Source organism: Mastigoproctus giganteus, chromosome 8, assembly GCF_048544385.1.
Source record: "Mastigoproctus giganteus isolate SK-2022 chromosome 8, ASM4854438v1, whole genome shotgun sequence".
Lineage (NCBI taxonomy): Eukaryota > Metazoa > Arthropoda > Arachnida > Uropygi > Thelyphonidae > Mastigoproctus > Mastigoproctus giganteus.
In genome coordinates, this window is record NC_143582.1 from 88,020,102 (window position 1) to 88,038,512 (window position 18,411).

Sequence of the window (18,411 nt, forward strand, 5' to 3'; positions counted from 1 at the left end):
GGTTGTGTTCTCGGTCCTGAGGTATGTAGGCTAGCCGTGTAATGAAGATTCTACGCAAGTCTTGTAATTTGTGCATCAGGTGATGCCATGTCTCCCGTTCCCCACATGAGCATTGCTGGGTCTCAATTAATCCAAGGGCTACAAGTTTGTCATTGAAGGGCCCAAGGCCCCTTTAGAAGAAACATTGTGCAGAGTCCTGGTTGGAACCAGGATGGTTATCTTGGTTAGAGTCTGTCTATATTGGGCAGAAACTTTGGCATTATCTTTCCTTTAGTTGAAGTTGTCCAGCAGTTTTGCCATTCCTATCTTACGTGCACCACCATCAATTGGGTTTTCTCAGCTGGCTTACCGTTTGCCGGTACCATGATGAAGCTCATGAATGTGGTTGAAATTCCTTTAGATAGGTGGTAGAGTAGGCCACATTTTACAATCTCCAGGTCCTGCAGGAGAGCCCCTGCCAGAACCTGGAGTGCCTGCGTACTAATGGTGTTACATGCTCAGGTCATTGCTAACAGTATTGTTCTTTGAATTTAGTTCAGGATTCTTTTGTTTACTGCCATCATTGTTTTATGGTACCAGATTGCAGCTGCATAGGTAAGGAAGGTTGCTTTATAGTACAGTGGATTCCGGTTATTTGGGCCATCGGTTAATCGGGGCAGCCATTTATTTGGGGCAAATCTTAAAAAACAGAAACCAATCGAGAAAATAGCCAGGGTTTACTTCGCTTAATTGGGACAGCATGCTGTTTAATTGGGGCAGCAGACTGCAGCACTGGAGATTACCCTACGATTGGCTCCGACGGTACCATGTGGTTCGGTCAAAATTTTGGAGGTCACAACCATAAAACAATAAAAACAATTAGCAGTCACCTGTTTATTGGGCTTTTCTGTTAGTGAAATCTATCATAAATGGACAGTAAACTCGATCTTACTGAATTTGCGATAATACCGACAGCTGGAATGCTGTGGGTTATTGTGGTAAAATGTGTTTACACTTCCATGAAATCTTCAATCATATAAAAAAAATCAATTTTCAGATCTTCTCTTTATTCCTATTTTTAAAGCTTTGTAACTCGTTACTCGGTTCTTAGTGCGTATCGTGTTACTTGCAATTTGTGTGTGTGTGCCCTGTTCTTTGTTATTGATTGCTTATCTTTTTACTGTTTTAAATTTTAACTCCCCCACCCACAAATGTCAGTGAACAGAAATGTCAACTAGTTTGTACGTACATATTGCAGTACGTATTAATTATTCCAATTATCATGTATATTCTTTCGATTTTCACGTATCATTTAATTTTTTAATTGGTAAAGTAATAAAGGGTAAATTTGTGCTTAATATATCTTTGCTTTTATAGCCTGTGGATAATATTCCTCCTATTTTCGCTAATTATAATTGCTGTTTAATAGAATTAAAATTCAATTCACAAACGTGATCACAATGACTGGCGCTTACCATCGTATAGTGAACGGTACTTTACTGTGGTGAGTTCGTTGTAATGTGATTTGATTGTACAGTGAACTAATTGTAAACTGTTGGTTCAACTGTTGATGATCCTGCTCAGGTAGCTAACAAACTAAATGAATATTTTGCATCGACATTCACACATGAGGAGTTATTCAGCGAGGGGAATGCCAGAGGTGTATTCAACTCTGGCAGTAAGCTAGATAATCTTGTAATAATTGAGAGTAAAGTGGAGCAGAAATTGTTCAAGATAAATTCAAGAAAGGCACCTGGGGTGGTTGGGATCTATCCAGTTATATTAAAGGAGGCAGCAAAGGAAGTAAGCAAACCCTTAGCCATAATTATGAGAGTTTCCTTGGACTCAGGGGGGAGTACCCATAGACTGGAGATGTGCAAATGTGACCCCAATTCACAAAGGAGGATAAAAGGCTGACACAAGTAATTATAGACCTGTGAGTTTAACTTCTGTTCCAGAAAAATTGATGGAGGCACTGGCTAGAGAGGCACTGCATGATCATCTACACAAGACTTCAGTTATAGCTCGGACACAGCATGGTTTTGTTAAGGGGAAGTCTTGTCTGACCAATTTGATTGGATACTATGATGCAGTCACAAAAGAACTGGATGCAGGGAATAACTTTGATATTATATACTTGGATCTTAGAAAGGCTTTTGATACTGTTGCACATGGAAGACTGCTGCACAAATTGGAGCAGTGTGGCATTGGAGGAAAATTGCTGCTATGGATAAAGGGGTGGTTGAGGGAGAGAAGACAGAGAGTGGTAATCAATAGACACTGCTCATCGTGGACTAATGTTGTTAGTGGTGCCCCTCAGTGTTGGGTCCATTATTGTTTTCTGTATTTATAAATAATATTGATGATGGTATATCAAGCTTAATGTCCAAGTTTGAAGACGATACAAAGGTTGGCAGGGTTGTTAAGGACACTACTGATGCTATGCTGCTGCAACAGGATCTGGAAAGGTTGAGCAGATGGGCTGAGAGGTGGCAAATGAAGTTTAACATTGAGAAATGTAAAGTACTACATACATTTGTCAATGCAACAAATGTTGCATTGCAACCCCAGAGCAACGTATCACCTATGTGGTACTACACTGACAGTGGTAGAGAATGAAAAGGACTTGGGGATAATTGTGCAGGCAGATATGAAGTTCTCTGAGCAGTGGAGACAGTCTGCAAGAGTAGCTCATGGTGTCTTGTCAATGATATACAGGTATTTTTCTAGCAGGGATAAGGAGGTGATTATTCCCTTGTATAAGGCAATGGTCAGGCCACACCTTGAGTACTGTATACAGGTATGGAGGCCTCATTTCAAGAAGGATGTAGAGCTGCTGGAACGAGTACAGAGAAGGGCAACAAGATTAGTGAATGGAACAAAGGGTTGCTCTTACGAAGAAAGGCTTAAGTTTTGCAAATTACAGTGTCTGGAGACTAGGCACCAGCGAGGTAATCTGATAGAGGTGTATAAAGCCCTGAATGGTTTGAGCATGCTCAAACCATTCAAGGGATTCTTGCTGATGGGATTCTTCCTCTTGCTCAGAATAATCACCTGAGAGGGTATAAATTCAAATTGAGGAAAGACAGATGTAGGATAGATGTGCGGAAATTTGCCTTTTGCCAGCGGCTAGTTGGTTGGTGGAACAGACTTCCATCCCGTGTTGTGGAAGTTGATAGCTTAAATAAATTTAAGGCTCAGCTGGACAGGTATTTTGAACGAACGGAGGGGTGAAGTGGAAGTTTTTTTTTTTTTTTTTTTGGCTGGTGCTGCATAAGCTTGCTTTCTTGCATCATATGCTAATGCTAAGGGGGGGGGGGTACATTGTACTTTTAACTATTTACATGAAACTTCGAATAATTGGGGTAGCCGCTTAATCTGGCCAAAATGCACTAGTCCCGATGTGTCCCAAATAACCGGAATGGACTGTATAAGGAGAGTGATTTCTTATTGAGGCCCCAGTCATGCCTAGAAAACTGAGCGACCAGAGCAGTGTATTTCCTGATTTTAATCTTAAGGTGTTTCAGATGGTGTTGAAAGGAGAGATTGTTGTCAAGTATAACTATGAGGGGGCTTAAATCTAGTGATGTAAGCATCTATTGTTGCTCCATTTATTTTTATCTGTGGTGTTCTTCTGATATTTAGGGTTCCTTTAACCAGGATGGATGTTGTTTTTTTGTGAGAGATCTGTAGACAGTTCAGGTTAGCCCAGTCTTGCAGGATCCTTAGTGCGTAGTTTGTTCATGCTTCCAATTGTGCCCTTGGGTTGACTTCTAACATCAGAACAAAGTTTTCCGCAAACACCTGGCTCCATACATCCCCAAGTCAGCTCGGAAGAAGTCATTGAAGACCATGTTCCACAGAAGCGGCCAGCACTGGCTCCTGTGGGATCCTTTGTGGACGGTTCCAGTAGGCCTTTGGTAAGGTGCTATGATTTTGATCTTTTGCTGCGAAAGGTATGTTTTCATGTTATTGTAGAGATTAATTGGTACGTGTGCCACCTAGAGCCTGCCGAGGATGCTTGACCACCAAAGGGGGGGGGGGGTCAAACGCCCATGCAAAATCCGTTACAATCACCAGGAAGTACTTGGCTTAGCATCCGCTTATGACTGCAAGCAGGTTTCTCCTTGCTTCAATTGTCGACCTGATTGTAGATCTGATGAGATTAGTGGGAGGAAACAAAATTCATTGATTGGATATAAATTATCAGGGGACACAGAAACCTATAATAAACACAAACTATTATTATTATCATTAACCATATGGTCCAAGGAATCCTGAGGCTTATACTGCACCAGCCAAAAAAAAAATTTTTTTTTTAATCCTGAGAGAGAGAGAGAGAGAGAGAGAGAGAGAGAACAAGGGTCACAAGTAAAAGGGAATCACCAAGAAAAAGAAGAATGATGATATCCAGCTCAGGACCCTGGGTGTGCCAAGCCCATACTCGCCAGATGTGAGCCCCTGGGGTAGACTGCACTCAAGCCACTGGGGGGGGATAGGCAAGCTAAGGGGTGGAATAGGCAAGCTAAGGCAGATTACGAAAAAAGCTTCTGCAAAGAAAAGCAGGAGACATTTATGTAAACACTAGAAGGAAGGGAATAAATCACATTGGTCCACTAATATTTGAATGGTGTAACTTGATGCTTTTTGGGTTGCTTGAAAAACTGGATAGATTTTTGCGTCTATACTCGTGTGAAGATGTTTTAGGCACGAGATAAGTCACCCAGGACTGATGGAATCAATACAGTTACATTAAAAGAAGCAGTGAAAGAGGTAAACAAACGTTCAGCCATCATTATCACGGCCGTGCAAAGCATTTTAGTATCTGAGGCAAGAATGAAAAATTGCACCCTATTGTTAATGATGGCAATTATTTAATATTTCTTTTGGCACCCCTTTCAGCTTTTCACATGAGGCAAGAGCCTCGTTTGGCATGGCTCTGATCATTATGAAAGCATTCTTGAGTTCAGAAGTCCCTACAGATTTTAGATGTGCGATTGTTTCCCCTATTCAGAAAGGAGGATCAAAGGTTAAAGTGAAAAATTACAACCCTGTAAGCTTGACTTTTGTTCCATGTAGTTAAGTGGTTAAAGAAGTAATGCAGGATCATTTGACAAGAATGGTGTTACATGCAGTTATAAAGCAGTCACAATGTGGATTTGTTAAGGGAAGATATTTTTTTTTTTTTTTTTTTTATGAAAACCCCAAGCATGAGAGGTATTAGAACATATAGTACTTAGTACCGTGCATAGGTTGGAGGTTGAAAAGGCAAAAAAAGATATTTGTTGACATTAGACTTGAACTTCTATAGACTGTAATTTTCAGGAAATACATATGAAGAAAGGTTGTTCCAGAAAAAGTCAGTTTAATGAATAAACGAGGAAGATGAAAAGCTGGTTTTGTGAGTTTGAAGTTGGACAGTAAATGGATGTTGGCTGGTGGTGGCATGTGTTCAGACTGTTTTGAAAGAGAGAGAGAGTGGGAATTATAGAAGCAAATTCAGAGGAACAGTGCCAATGGAAGTATCTGTAGAAAAGGCATGCAGCAGAAACAGTACATCTATGAGACAGCGAGTGGAGAGACTTTGTTAGAGAGGAGTCATTAATTAACCTAACCCTCTTCTGAATGGAATCTAGAAGCCTAAGAGAGGTTTTGAGGACACCGCTCCAGATGTGAGAACAATATTCCATGGTAGGGTGGATTTGTGATTAGTACAGAATTAACAGCTGTTTGGAAGAAAAGTAACACTGAGTGTGAAAGAGAAAACCAAGTTTTTTAGATGCAGAAGAATCAATATTTTTAATGTTCTTGTGCCAAGATAGATTAGAAGTCAGAGTAATCCCCAAAAGAGATATATCATTTTGCCCAGAAATCGGAGTATCACCAAAGATAAGCATAGGAGCAGAAGAATCCTTTTTGCAAGATATAAGACAGGACTGAGTTTTAGGACTGAAATCAATTGGTAGCAGATATTCAAGAAGTTGAAGCTACTTGAGCAGGGTGAGGTTTCTCAAACTGAAAAGTGGAATGCAAAGTGTCATCATCAGCAAAACTAGGATTTCCGGTCAATGGAAGTCATTAATATACAAGAGGACAAGAGTGGGAGAATAACTGAACCTTGGGGGACACCAGCATTAGTGGAGAAGTTAGAAGACATAGATTCTTCAAATAGGCCTGTGGGGTTGGGTGTATTCATACTATAATTTTTAGTGTTTCTCACCAACCATTGAAGTAAAAACGGAAACCAAAATCTTAAAAAGTTTGTTTTTATGTTTACGATAAATTTACAGTAGATCAAACAAAATACTGAATTAAGATAAAATAAAACAAATGTAATTTACAGTGAATATACAAATAAAATGATAATAAAATACTGAATTAAAATGCAATAAAATATACTAGATTAAAAGCGCTAAAATAACTGAAGCTTTCAAAGGCTTCTGCCTTCTTCCTCAACAGTGTACTTCTATACTGCGGTGCCTCATTAAATACCAGCAGGTTCACGGTGCATCTCACGTAAACGTGTACTGTTCCCGTACATGTTGGAACCGGAAGCAGCTTGGGAGTGTTCCAGGCGAAAATGTTCATCCCCTCCAAGGATTACCGCCTCAAAGAGGGGATGAATGCATGTACCCCTGTCTCTCTTTATATTGTTCCCAATAGAACTAATTCGTAGGCTCTCGAGCCACTTGCGGTCCCAAAATCTATGCGCCCGATCAGTGATGACTGCTTCGTCCGGGGAGTTATGATGTTGCTTCTCCCAAAAATGTTCAGCTATGGCGGATTTACCGTAATCTGCATTTCTTATCGCGTTTGTGTGCTCCCCCAGACGATCTTTGAGGCATCGTTTTGTTTCCCCCACATAACACTCCCCACAATCCGGGCACTTGATGCTATATACGACCCCACTTATATTTTCGTGTGAGATGGGGTCTTTCACCTGTGACACGACCATGTGCAGCTTCCGACCTGGGAGCTGCACACGGTAGTAAGCAATTGACTGTAGATCAGATAGAAGTCTTAAATTTAGGACCTAAGTTTGCTATGGTTTCGCCCAAAGTACCTGTAGCAGAAATAGCTATGGGCGTTGAGAGAGCGGTTAGTAGGTTACATGTGTGCATGTTCAACGAAATTCGTGTAAAGACAGTAGCTATTCTAAGTCAAGCTAAGAAAGCTCCCCCTAATCTTAATACAAAGCAAAGACTAGCACTTAAAGAGTTTCAAACAAGAAGATAGTGTTGTGGTCCTACCGGCTGATAAAGGTAGAGTAACGGTGGTTTTGGATAAGGAGGCATACATAAATAAAGCATTAGACTTGTTGAATGATGAAACAACCTATAAGATCATTCATAGAAATCCATTGTTGAACCTAGAACGTCAAGTTAATAGAATGGTGCAGAACTGGATGAAGTCTAACAAGATTTCCAAGGAGCGGTATTGGTCGTTACATGCAACAGGAAGCCAGATACAGAGATTTCACGGCTTACCAAAAGTACACAAAGTGGGCGTACCACTCAGACCTATAGTTTTGTTTATAGGTAGCCCCACGTATGCGCTATCTGGTTTCCTGGCCAAACTGCTGCCCCCATTAGTAGGGCTTTCTGAGTATAGTATCAGAGACAGCAAGGAGTTTGTGCAATTTATAAGAGGACAATGCATAGTAGAAAATGAAATTATGATATCCTTTGACGTGACATCTCTGTTTACATGCATTCCAATTGACCATGGGGTACGTTGTGCATACATGGCCTTACAGAGAGACACCACCTTGAATAGTAGGACACAATTAAGCCTAGAAGATATATGTAAGGGAATAGAGTTATGTCTTTCAAGCACCACTATGGTGTTCTGCAACACCATGTACAAGCATGTTAATGATGCAGCCACGGGCTCCCCCATCAGTGTGATCATAGCTAATTTAGCTATGGAGGAGCTCGAGGCAAGGTTATTCAATGATATGGTTCTCCCTATGCATCCGTGGAAAAGATACGTTGATGATACGTTTTCAATTATTCGTAAGGGGAGTGAAGATGAGACGTTGAATTTTCTTAACAGCTTCTCCCTGTTCATACAATTCACCTCTGAGGTAGACGAAGGAGGGGTTTTTCCGTTCCTGGATGTGTTGATCTGTAGAGAAGGCCAGTGTTTGAAAACAAAAGTGTTTAGAAAACCAATGTGCAAAGGCCAATACTCACATTACAACTCAGCTCAGGCCAACCATCACAGGAACAGTGTGATAAGAGCACTAGTAGATAGGGCAAAATCGCATTGTAGTACCTCAGAGGACAGAAAAATAGAGTATGAGCATGTTACGGCGGATCTTTTGAAGTGTGGGTACCCCCAGAGGATCATAGAGAAATACATTAGTGGAGGGCAGAGCAGACGTGAGCCTTTCACACCGATAGCCACCGCATACGTTCCCTACTATCCGGGTTTAACCGAGCGTATAGCTCGTATACTAAGGAATTACCAGACGCGCTGTGTGCAGCTCCCAGGTCGGAAGTTGCACACGGTCGTGTCAAGGTGAAAGACCTCATCTCACACGAAAATATAAGTGGGGTCGTATATAGCATCAAGTGCCCGGATTGTGGGGAGTGTTATGTGGGGGAAATAAAACGACGCCTCAAAGATCGTCTGGGGGAGCACACAAACGTGATAAGAAATGCGGATTACGGTAAATCCGCCATAGCTGAACATTTTTGGGAGAAGCAACATCATAACTCTCCGGACGAAGCAGTCATCACTGATCGAGCGCATAGATTTTGGGACCGCAAGTGGCTCGAGAGCCTACGAATTAGTTCTATTGGGAACAATATAAATAGAGACAGGGGTACACGCATTCATCCCCTCTTTGAGGCGGTAATCCTTGGAGTGGATGAACGTTTTCGCCTAGAACACTCCCGAGCTGCTTCCGGTTCCAACATGTACGGGAACAGTACACGTTTACGTGAGATGCACCGTGAACCTGCTGGTATTTAATGAGGCACCGCAGTATAGAAGTACACTGTTGAGGAAGAAGGCAGAAGCCTTTAAAAGCTTCAGTTATTTTAGTGCTTTTAATCTAGTATATTTTATTGCATTTTAATTCAGTATTTTATTATCATTTTATTTGTATATTCACTGTAAATTACATTTGTTTTATTTTATCTTAATTCAGTATTTTATTATCAGTAACATTTTGTATAATCGTATTTTGTTTGATCTACTGTAAATTTATTGTAAACTTAAACATAAACTTTTTAAGATTTTGGTTTCCGTTTTTACTTCAATGGTTGGTGAGAAACACTAAAAATTATAGTAGAAGACATAGAGCCATAATCAGTGAGTGGTCAGAGAGAAAACTGGATAACCAATTATAAAAAAACAGTTGGCAAACCATAAGATGAAAGCGTGTTTAGAAGACCTTTATGCAAGACACGATTGAAAGCCTTTGAGATGTCAAGAGCAACAGCTTGTGTTTCACTGAACTTTTCCATTGAATTTGTCCATAAATGGGTAACAAAGCCAGAATATCACCAGTGGACTGATGCTGGCAGAATCCATACTAGTGATCGTTGATCAGGCGGAAGTTTCTAGATAGTTTAAGAGTTGGCGGTTAATTGATTTCTCCATTATTTTAGAAAGAGTAGACGTAATTGCACTGGGACAATAATTGGATTGGTGTGATTTGTCACACTTATTAGGAACTGAATGTGAGCAAATTTCCAAGCAGAAGGAAAAACACCTTTGGAATAAGAAAGTGAAAAAAGCAAAGAACAGGAGTAAGTTCAGAAGCACAGGTTTTGATAACAAATGGAGAGATACCATTAGGACCTGGAGCTTTCTTAGCATCAAGATTCATCAAAATCCTTCTAACATCCTTTTGATCGAAGACCACAGGAGGTATTGAATGGAGCATGTTGAGATTGGTTGGAGGTGTTTTACCAAGATCATTAATACATGAGTTGGGAGAAAAATGGGATGCTAGCAGGTCAGCTTTATCCTTGGCTGAAGTGAAAATAGAACCATCTGGTTTTGACAGAGGTGGGAGCAGAGATGGGTAAAAGTTGCAGCCAGTAGCTTTGGCAGGAGACCAGAATGCTCGGCTACCATTAGGTCTGTAAAACAGTCTGTAAAAGGTCATTAGCAATTGCAAAAGCCTCAGCATCTCGACCAGCTGGGTCTTTGGGACTAGAAAACAGAAGCCAGCTAGAGTTGTGAACATTAAGATCACCAAGGAAAATTACCTTACTGTTAGGAAGGTCGGACTGGAGAAAGTCAAGTTGCAAAGAGAGGAAGTCAAAGAGCTCCAAGTGATTAGTGGTAGAGACAACAGATGAATTTGACAGAATGAGGTAGAGAGATTTGAAGCTAGAGAAGATCGAAAAGAGGAGATTCCAAGTTACCAAGTCGCTCGCAGGGAATGTCGGAACGGACATATACACAAGTACTGCCTTTGAGGTGAAAGGAATCATGCAGTGAATAATCTGGGCAACAGAGATGAGCAGTGGCAGAATCAACCAGTAACTGAGATTCTGTCAGAAAAAGTACATGGGGTTTGGCAGACTGTAAGTAGAAATGGACATCATTGAGATTAAAACTGAGACCGCATATATTTGTGAAATGAACTATGAAGTATTTGGGAGGTTTAGATCTTGTCACAGATAAGTTTGCTCTCTTAGTCTGTTGACATTGATCAGATACTATAATACAGTGGCAATGGAACTGGATACATAAAGTAATTTTGATATCATATACATAAACTTAGATTTCATTAAATCTTTTTGTACTGTTTCACATGAAAGATTGTCATACTGATTGGTGCAGTGTAGCATTTGGGACAAATCACTGCTACGGATGAAGGGATGGTTGAGTGGCAGAAGGCTAAATGTGGTTATTAATGGGTACTAGTTTAATTGAACTAATGTTATTAGAGGAGACTTTCAAAGTTCATTGCTGGATCCTTATTGCTTTCAGTATTGATTAATAATATTGATGAAGGTCACCCTGGGGTGCTAGGTTACCAAGCCCACATAATCGGAGTTTTTCCTCATACTGTCATTCTTCTGACAATGATCAAATGCTTTGCTAAAATGCAAATTAACTTTGTATAAATTAAAATATAGCTCACAAGTAATTGTGCCTGAATAGTTTAATAAATTCTTCCTGTTATCCAGGTTAATTGCTTGAGGGGGCATAAATTCAAATTGAAGAAAGGCAGTTGTAGAATAGTTGTGCAGAAATTTGCCTTTAGCCAGCATGTGTGGATTGCTGCAACAAACTTCCATCTGTTGATGTGGAAGTTGACAGCTTAAATAAATTCATGCCAGAAGTAGACAAACATTTGGGGTGAATGGATGGATGAAATGGGAAGGTTTTTTTTTTTTTTTAGCCGATGCTGTATAAAGTTTACTTTCTTGCATCACAGCATATTCCTCTACTAATGCTAAAGTCAGTTAAGCATGATTTACCCTTAACAAAGCCATGTTTTGTGTCCTTCAGATTGCCATATCTATCTAAATGTCCTTGCACTCTCTAAGATTTTTCCTACCACTGAAAGACTAGCTGTTCTGTAGTTACCAACTTCACTCTTAGAACCCCTTTTATATATTGGAAATACATTGGCACTTCTCCAATCCAAAGGAATTTCCCAAGAGTCCAAAGATGCCCTCATAAACTCAAGGGAGTTTATTGAACCTCAATGGTTCAATAAACTCCCTTGTGCTCACCCTCAAAACTACAGGGTATATGCCATCAACTCTAGCAGACTTACTTGCCTTTATGCCCAAAGGTTTTTCTAATAAACAATCAACTGTAATTACGACATCACTAATTTCATATGGCTCAGCCTCACTTGTACAGCCTCTTCTCAGCATGAAAGGTTTCATCAGTAAAGACCGATGAAAACTACCTATTCATTTCATCCACGACATCAGCTGGGTTGTCTAAGACTTTCCCACACCCAGTGCACAAGGGCCTGATCTGATTAGCTTTCTTCTTTGTTGTATTCACATACATGAAAAATTCCTTGTCCCCGTTCTTTGCTCTCGTAGTCATTGATTTCTCATATGCAGCCTTGGTTTCCCTGACTGTATTTTTGGTACTATTACATTTTTTAATTTTTTTATTTATTAATACACATAGTTTACATACATTCATATATATATGCAAAAGTTACATAGATTTATATACAATTATATATCTATTACTTTAGATTTTCAAGATCTATTAAGTGAATTGCCTAGCAGTTTGAGCTCTCAGCTCAATTCTCATCTTGAAAGCCAAGGTGGAGAAAATCTGTAATGCCTTGAAATTAGTTTTATTTTCCACAGGTGTATGCAAGGCAATGGGAGTAGGGCAGCCATGTTGAAAACATTGTTTTATTCACCATACAAAGTCTATGGAGAATATTACAGCTAAGCCTAATTATTATTGCTAAACTTTAAACAGTCAGAACTAGACAACCCCTTCATCAAACAAGACAAAATTTATTTCTATTCACTCACCAAACATTCATGAATTTCAAATGACATTTTATATTCATGGGGGGTGGTCAAAAGATATCCAAAAATAGTGTATCCTGAAGAGCACAAAAATCCAATAGCACACCAAAGACTAGTAGCCTGGTACTATTACAGATCAACTTGTACGTGTTGTAGGTTTTAGTACTTTTCATTGCTCTGTAATTGTCCCATGCTATCTTTTTCTGCTCTGTTTGACCAGCCAGTTCTGCAGTCACCCATTTTGGCATCCTGCTGCTGCAATATTTTCTTAGAGGTATGTATGCATTCATGGCTTCTGTGATTTTTGCTTTTAAAGTACAGGCATCATCCATATAACATGGTTTCGCTCTAATGAGATTGACAAATTGCGGAAATCCTCATACAACACATATATAATACAGTTTCGCTCTAACAGGTTACAGAATTGCTGAAAACATCACATAATACGGTATTTTTGAGCTTTTGTGTGGAGAAAACCATGCTCTTATGTTGGATGCAATTTTTCAACATTTATATTCGTTTTTGTGAATCCCTGCTGTTGACTCACCATGTCATTGTGAAAAAAAAGTTATTGGGAAATCTCTGTATTCTGTGTTGTTGGGAAATCTCTGTGTTAGGTTCTGCTATTGAACTTGTCCTTGTTTAAGACCATAACAAAATTGTGACTTTAAAGCTTGCAGTTCATGACTTTTAAGGTTTTTGTAAGGTTATTTTGGTTTTTATTTGATCATTTATAAATTTTTCCAGGTGTGTATTACTAATCTTTGTTCTTAAGAACTGTATTGGAATAATTACTTTGTTGTGAATTAAATTGCATCCCTAAATTATGCCTAAGGAAAGTAAAAAACCATCGCTCAAAAGAAACTTTATTTATCTAGAATCAAAGATACAAATTTTGAATCGTCTTAAAAATGGGGAAAAGGAATTATACATTGCAAAAAAGTTTAAATTTAAATGAAGCAATCTGAAGATGATAACGCAGATGAAAATTCTGAAGTTCCAAATTTTACACTAAAAAGTATACAGGAAGGCATAAACTTAGCTAAACAATTAGAACCTTATTTTTTGAATGCAAATCCTTTGACGGAAAAGAACACAAAGTTCAAAGGCAGTTTGAAACATGCTTAGCTCCATACTATGAAATTTACAAAGATTTACACGCAAAAGCAAACAAACCCAGATTACTGATTTTTTAAAGAGAGAGGAATATACACAAAATCTAGATGCTGCAGAAGAAAGTTCAGAAGGTGAAGATATTCTGCAGCAGACAAAACGTTCTCGTTTGATTGTGCTTAGCATTGATGAAGAGGAAGAAAATTAAATGAACATACATTATCTGACATATATGTATCACAGTTTGTTCAGTTATTACTATTTTTAATAACAATGAAGTTTCCTATAGTTATAAAAAAAAGTGGGTGCCTCCGTGGGCAGGAGCAGTAGTGTGTAGCACACGCTTCTTGATTAGACCGGGGTTCGAGCCTGTGACCACCAAATACGGAGGATGCGGAAGGTCAGGGAATGACCACCGCATATCCTCAGCCTGAATAAAGGGTGAGGGTTGGCGTCAGGAAGGGCATCCGGCCGTAAAAATTGCATGCCAAAACAATAAAAACGCTGACCCCATATAATAATGGGAAAAGGCAAGGACTAAAAATAAAAAAAAAATAGTTATAAAAAAAGTGGTGTATTTTTGTTACCTTTTGGAACGTAACCCCCGTTTTTTGTATTGGTTCTTAGTCCCGTATAACACGGTATTGTGCTACACAAGATTTTATAGGAACCTAACTGCCGTGTTATACAAGGCTTACCTGTATTCCATAACTGAAATGTATTTGCCATCCCTTGGAAATCCACCCAATTCACAGATGCCATATAGTACCTTAAACTGTCAAAGTCTCCTCTTCTGAAGTTAAAACTCATGCCTCTACCTTTTAACTACTGCAACATCTTTCTTCTTCTTCCAGTTGACGATTGCATGATCACTTCCTGACAATGATTCCTGTACTTCAAGCCCTGTGATGTCATCTGATTTGTTAGTAATGATGAGGTAAAGATTATTCTCGACCCTGGTACTTTCTCTAACTTGCTGGTACAAATAATAATCATCTAGTTTATTTAAAAAAGTTTTTCCCCATCGTGAGTTTCTCTCCCACTTATTCCAATTAATCTGGGGAAGCTTAAAGTTGCCCGTAATAAGACATTCATGCTTGCTTGCCCATTCGATCTGCATTTAAAGGCTCCTGTTATATTCTGTCATATATAACATTTCCAGTCAATTGTCTAGTATTTGTGCTCCTTGCACTATTGCGTCCTCTTTCTGGCACAGTGCTTTTGAAACTGGGTATTGCAAAATTACTGATCTTAAAAAAAAAAAAAGTAAATAGTTGGTAAATAATAAAATAGGATGGAGAGAGTGTATAAGGACAAAATTCCACTAACAGTTAGTACTTTATAGTAATCTTTATTGTAGTAACACTGAATGGAATGAACAAATCTACAATGACAGCTGGCTTTTATTTGCAGTTAATTCTAGTTTGTTGGTTCTGACACCTGTGGCACTACACTATCATTGAGTAATTGTGCATGCCAGTGTAGTTGTTTTGCTGTTAAGTATTATGTTGCATTAGTTGTATATTATTGTGCAATAGTTTTATATTTTCCAGGCTTGATTTAAGTGTTAATCTTTGCAGCATTTTTTTTACACTTTTGAAAGCGACTTTTTAGTAGTACCCTAGTTACTGATAAATTTGTGAGAAAGAGAAATATTACTGATGTTGACAAAGATGATGCAACAGACTAAAAAGGAATTAGTGCTTCTAAAATGGATATCCAAGCTTCAACGAGTAAGGCAGAGTGTTTGTCCTCATTGGACAGTACTGGTACCAAATTTACAAAAGTAAAGTATGTTTATACAGTGAGGTATTTGAAAATGGGCTTTACATAGTGTGGCAATGAGGGTAGTCCTATGCCTATGCTTAGTTTTTAGAGAAAAACTGGTTAATGCGAGTTTGGTGCAGAATAAAACTTTTTGACATTTTTCTACTAAACATAACCATTTAACAAGAAAAACTGAATTATTTCAAAGATATGCTGAAGCATAGAACAATCCAGAGCTTTATTTATTAAGAAGTAAGAGTTTGGATAAAGTTGAAGAAGCAAATTATCTAATAGCTGAGATAATTGCAAAATTACGTTACCACACTCAGTTGGCAAGAAGACCATAATTCAGGTGTGCTGTGACATAATGAAAATTATATTTGGTCCTGAATACAGAGCTTAAATTAAGATGATTCCTTTGGCTGTCCGATTGTGGCTGACAGCACAATTGGGCAACAAATTCAGGATAAATCTGAAAACATTGAAAGTTTTATGAGCGATATGGTTGGGAAAAACAATACCATGTTTGCAATTCAAGTTGAAGAATCTATTGATGTTAGCAGACTTTCTCAACTCTTGGCTTTCATACATTTTACTTATGAAAGAAAAATTGTTGAACAATATTTATGTTGCAAAGAAATCTTTCTTGCGACAAGAGAAGATATTTTTAAGGTTTAGAAGAGGAAAAGTTTAGACATTACATGCAGAAGAGGAATTTATGTTGCAAAAAAAAACTGTATTGGAATATGCACAGATGATGATCTTGGATTTTTACAGCATACACCTGTGCCTTCAGGAAACCCCCCCCCCCAGATGAGTATCCAGTGTTAATGCCATTTTTCACCTCTAAATAAAAACATGTTTTTCCAATGGTTCCAGACTTCAATGACTGGGGCTACAAAAGGTTTTATTTCCTTGGCAAAAACACAAAATGAGAAAATACTAACCATGCATTGCTTTCTACATTTGTTGGTTGCAAAAACTGTTTGTGAAGACCTAATGATAATTTTAGACAAGACTGTATGATTTATTAGTGTAATTTAGAAATATCCTCTCTATATATAAATAAATGTTGTGGACATTACTTGAGAAGGAAAAGTAGGATTGCTCCAAATTTTCAGTTAAGTTTCGTTGGTGCATAGATAGGTTTAATTCTGCAGTCCCCCCCCCCTCCCAGCTCTACTTCCCACAGGGGCTCACATCTGGTAAGTGTGGGCTTGGCACACCCAAGGCACACCATACGGCTAATAATAATAAATAATAATATATTTCTTGTTTATACTTTGGCATGACCACCAGATCATAGTAGTTTACAAAAAATGATGAATAAAACTGTTACTCATATTTAGTAGTCACGGGCATTAACTGCGTCCACTCAAGGTGTGTGTGTGTGTGCTACTGCACCATGCTTCTGACTACTCAGTTATGTGATAATTTTCAGAATTTAGGGACTTTTTTTTTTTTTTTTTAATATTCTTTTAGAGCTCTGTTTCAAATCTCTTTTCACTAAGTTAACTCATATATCCCATGGTACCCCTCCCAAAACTAGGGAGGATTGCTACATAATTCTCACTGCAAATGCACTCAACACATTCATTACATAATGTGGTGAGGGTCAGTTAAACACTTCTTGAATAAAGGAAAGAAGGGTTTTATGCATGCATCTCAAATATATTGCAGAGCAATAGGAAAAAGTTATTTTTATAAAAAAATACAGCAGGACCTTATAGGAAAAAAACACACTAGCAATGAGAAGTCCTCTCAAATAGTTGCCGTTAGTATAATGTAGGCCCTGACTTATACACGCACAATAAAATTAAATAGAGATAACTGAAGAATAATAAGAGATAACTATAGTTTTCACTGGATAATAAACAAGTTTTGTTAAAGAATATCAAATATATTCGTTGAATATGACATATTTATAATAAATTAATATTCCATTTATGAAATTTAGATATTTATTAGCAGTCAGACTTAAAAATGGCACGGTGCTTATAAAATATCAGGGTTTTTGATTTTTCACTCAGCAATTAGAATATCCGTATCTTGGAAATGGAAATGATCAGTGGATTGAAGAAATATTTTTTCATCCTGGTGAAAACAGGACATTCCTACTAGCTTGGATTTATGCACAGTAAGTTGCTTTTCTGATTTTTTTATTTATTTATGATGAATTAATTTAAGATGTTTATGCTGGCTTGTATGTCGCATAATTAGGTAGTACTGGGGGCTGAAGATTGCAAGACCTGTCGAACTTGCAATCCTCATTTGATATATTGTTTAAGAAATTAGTAATTTCTGGTGGGAGACAGCCTTTTGTTTTTGTACTATTTGCAGAAAAAAATTTTAAAAAATTATTTCTGTGTAGAATCATTCTGCCATATAAACGATATTTTTTGGTTGCTTTGAACATCACTGGTGGAATATAGTAAACAAATTATTACCTTTTCCCAGAACTTTGCAAAGGATACAAAGAAAAACAGTAAAGACTTCTTTACTTATGTAAATTCTAGAAGGAAGGATATGAATTAGATTGTCCACTTGATATCGATGGTTTGACTGTTGATGATTCTGCTGAGATAGTGATCAAACTGAATGAGTATTTTGCATCTACATTCGCACGTGAGGGAAGTGAGAATTCTGTAGGGAAGTTGGGGCTAGAAGCTTATCAAACTCTGACAGGGAGCTAAATGATTATGTAATAACTAAGGACAAGTGAAGGAGAAATTGTTGAAGTTAAACATAAGAAAGGCACCTGGGATGGATGGGATCTATCCAATTATATTAAAGGAGGCAGTAAAGGAAGTAAGCAAACCCTTATCCATAAGTATGAGAGCATCCTTGGAGTCAGGGGAGGTCCTCATGGAGTGGAGATGTGTAAATGTATCCCCAGTTCACAAAGTGGGATCAAAGGATGACACAGGTAATTAGATATGTTAGTTTAATTTCTGTTCCAGGAAAAATAATGGAGTCACTGCTTAAAGAAGGACTGCAGGATTATCTACAGGGTGTCCGAAAAGTCTGGAACCAATGGGATTTACACTGCATATGCTTACTCTCATTTACA

General features: G+C 38.2%; 1 protein-coding gene across 3 annotated transcripts in view; it reads left to right on the plus strand.

The window, feature by feature from the left end:
• Positions 1-18,411, plus strand: part of LOC150081701 (uncharacterized) — a 127,379-nt gene that overhangs the window by 26,698 nt on the left and 82,270 nt on the right. For all 3 annotated transcript variants that reach the window (XM_090379564.1, XM_090379563.1, XM_090379565.1), the window contains exon 2: positions 17,372-17,478. In XM_090379564.1, coding sequence (XP_090235690.1) covers positions 17,372-17,478 — 107 coding nt within the window. The remainder of the gene's footprint in view (positions 1-17,371; positions 17,479-18,411) is intronic.